Below are 5,211 nucleotides of genomic sequence, written 5' to 3' on the forward strand. Positions count from 1 at the left end.
TTAAGATCCGTGACTATCACCATCAGCTCTCTGGAGCATAGCTCAAGCAGTGGGACGACGTTCACTCCCTTCGTCAGTATGCATGCCCTTGGATTGGCCGCCTTAGGGTCCCTGTAACAAAAACCAGCCCCCCTAAGCCTCAAGTGGTATCTCGAACTAACCAGGGTTACTGGATTAGTGAGGTATCTATGTGCCTCACAGACATGCCTCTCTGCAAAACTGCAGAGGGACCTTTACTGTGTTGCAAATTAATCTGGGTAATGGTTAGATCGGGAGCAGTCATCTATGTCTGATCCCGATCTTCCTGTACACCGACAGGCTCCTCCTGCCCCTGGCTGGCCACTTTAAAGTTGAACCTTGAATAAACACTTATTCCAAAAAGAGATTCAAAATTTTCTCAAGTTATGTGTGTTAGTCATATTTTCATATGCATAAGTTTCATGCAATATAATTAATCAATCCTGTAATGCGTTGTTAGCTTGTATATTCGATTTAATTCCTGAATTTTAACCTAATTTCATTTCAGAGATTTTATATAAACTTAATTTTCATGTTTTTAATGCTCAATTTTAATGGCCTAAATATTTTACATCAAAAAGATTTTTGAGTTAGTAGACGATGCAAACATTTAAAATATTAAAAATTAAATAATTGAGGGTTTCAATGTTAGAAAATTTTAAATAAAAAAACATCCAATGTTTTTATTTACTTCTCATCAATTAAATGTTACAATACAAAATTTTGCTAAAACGGGCACCAGATATTCTTTGCACGGCCCTGACGTTCTTGTACTTCAAGTTTATAGTCGAGATTTTTCTCCGATAACCCAACTGTTAGGTTAGCCGTGAAGTTTAAGTCGTAGGCGATAGAACGCGTTAAACTTCGGTTAGGTGGTTACTTACTTTGTCCATCAGAGTTTCCCCGCATATTATGCGCATGAATCTCATGTCAATTGCGTTAATTTTACTCTTATCTTCTTCTTGATAAGTCCATGTATCACTACCGTATAATACAGTCGGTACAAATATAGAATTATATATTGCATTTTAGCTTTATTTGATATATTTTTACTTCTGATAAGGGGACCTGCTCTACCAATAACCTTCTGACCTTCGTTTATGCTTCTATCTAATTCCTCATCTATCTTCCCATCCCTAGAAAATAAGCTACCAAGGTATAAAAACTTATCAACTTGTTCAATTCTCTCATCATTTAATAAAATATTGCATAGGGTTTTCTCACTCTTTCCTTCGAACACCATAATTTTTGTTTTATTTAGGTTAATTTTGAGGCCCATGCTCTTCATGCTTGCATCTAGTTTATTCAACATTCTTTGTAAGTCTTCGATAGACTCTGCCATGACAACCTTATCATCTGCGAACGCTAACCCACGTACCCTTACTGTTTCTAGATCCACACCCTCTTCATCGAAGAGAGTCATTCTTAAACATTTTTCCATAAATAATATAAATAACGATGAAGACATAAGGCATCCTTGTCCAACTCCTAAAATAATATAGAAACAGTCACTCAATTTCCCATTCACTCTTACATTCGGTGTGTGTGTGGGGGGGGGGGGGAATTGCATTTCGGAAGCACTCTGCGTGTTGGGAAAAATCAACAATTGCTATACTGTATCGCAAATTGCAAATCTGAATCATTACATCGTTTTTATATTCACTCTACTTGCTTACATAGAATAATCTCAATTTATTTCTGTAATAGGTGTCTGCAAAATTTACGAAGAGCATTTGAAGAGGCGGAACCCGAATACCCCGACAATCACCTACGACATTAGTCAGCTGTTTGATTTTGTTGACCAGCTGACCGATTTATCATGCTTAGTGTATCAAAAGTCAACGAATACTTATGCTCCATACAACAAAAACTGGATCAAAGACAAGATATACGTCCTGCTTCGTCGAGCTGCCGGTCACTGCGAGTAGCTAGACTTTATGCAAATCCATGTAATGATTTTACATTTAAGATTAATTATTCTTTATAACATTTATTATATTTTTGTTTATAAAAATTGTAATACGTGAAACAAGTGAGTTTTGAAAATAATAAGTAAGTGAGAATATATTTTTATTTGCGAATCTTTAATCAATAGTCAATACGGCTATTTCTATATTCAGTATGATCATTAGGATGTTTATACGTACATAACCAGAGAAATTAATTTACAGGGCCATCACACTCACTAAAGTTACTTTTAATTACTTTTTTCAAATCCCTTTTGAGTCACTTTTTAAAGAAAAGATTTGCTTGTGTCGGTAGTCCCGGAAACTGCTGCTTTTTGCGATCCTGTGCGTGCTTTTATTCACATCGCCTCGCGATGGCTTATAATTCATCAAGCTACGTTAACTGAGACTGCGTAAAAATTACAAAATATTTCTTGGTTCACCCGTAACCTGAGAGCTTTTGATCGAAATGCTTACGTAGCAATCCAAGCTCCCAAGGACTAGCAACGAGCCAACTTGGGAAATGAGGGAGGCAATTACTCAAGAGAATAATTTAAATAAAAAATTTGAATTTTTCTCGGATGAATTTTGTTTCTCTTTTCAGGTACTTAAAAGTTAGGTTTTCTTTTGAAATCCACTCAATTATGTGAGGTTGGATTGCGGAAGATAAATGTGAGAATAAATTGAATGCATGTGTTCGTAGTCGAATGTGCATCTAAATTTAAGAAGAATTATGAACCTAAAATAGGAAAAATAGAAATAAGAGTAAAAGATCAGATTTGAATCGTCGATTTCTAAACCTAAAACTAAAAGTATGTAAGGATCCAGAACGACACGAAAGTGTGGTTGCACTTGCTATGCTGAAGAGATCACACTCACACACGCGCGAACATTGTGCGCCACCTCTCACTTGCCAATTCTCTAAAATATCGCCGTCTCGTACTAGTATAAAACTTCGCTTCCGCGACGACTGCGGGCCTCTACGTTTTCTTGCATCTTATCCGGCCTGTGCAACCCCAAATTAAAATAAAACAGCCCAGAAAAAGTTCACTCTTGCTCGAAACTCAAAACGAGACACAGTAATTTTCTCGGCGGACTAAGGTTTTCTTTCATGAGAACTAGATTTACTTTCTATTTCTCCTGAAAGTGAATCGAGAGAATTGACAGGTGCTCGCGCGTTTTGTGGCCATTGTGGTCATTTTAATAGACTAGAGAGTACTATTAAGAAAGGAATTTTTGAGCTGTATCGTTTATTTCGTTTTCCTCTACACGTCTGACACGTTCTACTCATTGTAGAACGTGCCCCTTTCTGTTTCTATTTTTATGTATTTTGACATCTAATTATCATGTTTTGTGTTCTAAATTACTTGCAAGTGTTCGGGAACATTTTGGTACAAAGTTATTACTGGTACGACCTGCTTCGCGAAATCCTTTTTATAATAAGGGACAACAACTCTCAGCCCGAGAGAAGGGGTACCAACCCAAACAAAAAAATAATATAGTAAAGTCGTGTGTCTCAGCCTTCCTTCAGTTTGGAGGAAGCCCCCCTCCCCTGACTCACAGTGAATTATCGATGGTTTTCTGTTCGGATCATTGTTTCCTGAAAGTTCAGATAGCCTACGGGAAATATAATTGAAAATTAAAAATGTATTTAATCATACGTGACAAAGCTATACTCTGTTCCCTGAGAGAAGACCCTACAGAACGACCAATTTTGATTCTCTTCGCGCAGCCCATTGTTCAATTTTTCAAGAAGGCGGGAGTTCTTGAGATGTTTCAGCCAATCTGAAGTGAAGCTCTTTAACTTTAAGAAAAAAACTTTCCTAGATTGATTTACGAGACTGGCGGACAGTGGACTTTACGTTTCCTACTACTTTTCTGTTTGTTTACCGACCTCAGTTTGTGTTAACTGACTCCATCTGGGGTCTTTTGTCCATAGGTAGATCAAAATAAGGTATTTAAAAAAAAATTATTGAAATTAGCAATCAATTGAAAAAACTTCAGCTCAATATTCAATGGCCAAATTAAATACCGTTGGAATCGATATAATTTGAACATTCTAAATATATATTACTATCAAGTCGTGGATAGCATAATTATTAATATTTAACGTTTTAATCACAAAAAGAGCGAGAGAGTGAACAACTCAAGTGGTGGCTACCTAGACCCCTGTAACTCGAGACCTACGCGCGTTGAGGTCCTTTTCTTTTATGGCTAACATCTCGTAAAAATTATTCAAACTGTTTGAAAAAGAAACCCAAAGAAAGTAATAAATATTAAATGAAGACCAAGGAACCAATGAAAAGAGAAATTAAGAAACAGCATGTGAGAAAAATGGGTACGGACTGCCTTCATCAAGAAATGACAACGCACATGCGCGTCTGTAGGGTCTTCTCTCAGGGAACAGACTATAGATTGAAACACAGGTCTCATGCGTACTACGCTAGTGATTTAATGTGTCTAGTCTTCTAAGACTAAGTTTTCAAAACGAACAATATTTTTTTGTATCTCTCATTTATTTGCATTAGACAAACGACCAAAGTAAGTCTTAGAAGCTGTGGAGTTGCGTCGTTCCGCTGATTCTCTGGCCTGCCTGATTGGCAGGTACTGTCTGAATGGCAGATCGCTCTTGTAATGTCAGTCATGGGAAAGGTAACGATCATGGGGCAGCCAGAGTTTCTGTAGATTGCTTACAATTCATTTCGATCCTAAAATTAATTTCAAGGCGAAAACCATTAATTTTATGTTTTTCGTGACGCTTATTGCTGCCTTAGTTGAAATTTACATAGCGGGTGATGTAAATCGTTTAGGTTTTATTGTCGCATAACCTATAATTAGAAGATTCGCTATCGTAGCCAACAGACGTAATCTTCTTCCTTTTTGGGTCAAATTTTTTTGCATTTCTCCTTCGGGATATTCATTCCCCATTATACCCCTTTCTTTCGTATACTTACCTTATGCCAAGTCTGAGTTAGTATACAACTTTCAAACTCGTACATTCATCCTTGAATAAAACGAAATATCACGCACCTCGTGGAGATTGAACGTTGATGATACCGCAAACATCATTGTGTATCTTGCCCATGACACACGTTTCACAGAAAAACTTTTTTTCTTGTCAATCACAATATTCTTGTCCGCAAACAGTTCACTTGTTTGAATGACTTGAGACAGAATTGTTGCCATAAAATAGAGCTCGAAACGGCCCTGCACGAAAGGGTTGCTGATCCACATCCGAGATGAGTCG

General features: G+C 37.0%; 1 protein-coding gene across 2 annotated transcripts in view; it reads left to right on the top strand.

Annotated features, from left to right (window-relative positions):
* The window catches only part of LOC117178353 (enhancer of rudimentary homolog), a 72,019-nt gene extending 69,934 nt beyond the window's left edge, over positions 1 to 2,085 (top strand). For both annotated transcript variants that reach the window (XM_033369782.1, XM_033369781.1), the window contains one exon: positions 1,726 to 2,085. In XM_033369782.1, coding sequence (XP_033225673.1) covers positions 1,726 to 1,946 — 221 coding nt within the window. In that variant the 3' untranslated portion in view covers positions 1,947 to 2,085. The remainder of the gene's footprint in view (positions 1 to 1,725) is intronic.
* The last annotated feature ends 3,126 nt before the right edge of the window (positions 2,086 to 5,211 follow it).

Source organism: Belonocnema kinseyi, chromosome 8 (genome assembly GCF_010883055.1).
Source record: "Belonocnema kinseyi isolate 2016_QV_RU_SX_M_011 chromosome 8, B_treatae_v1, whole genome shotgun sequence".
Classification (NCBI taxonomy): domain Eukaryota; kingdom Metazoa; phylum Arthropoda; class Insecta; order Hymenoptera; family Cynipidae; genus Belonocnema; species Belonocnema kinseyi.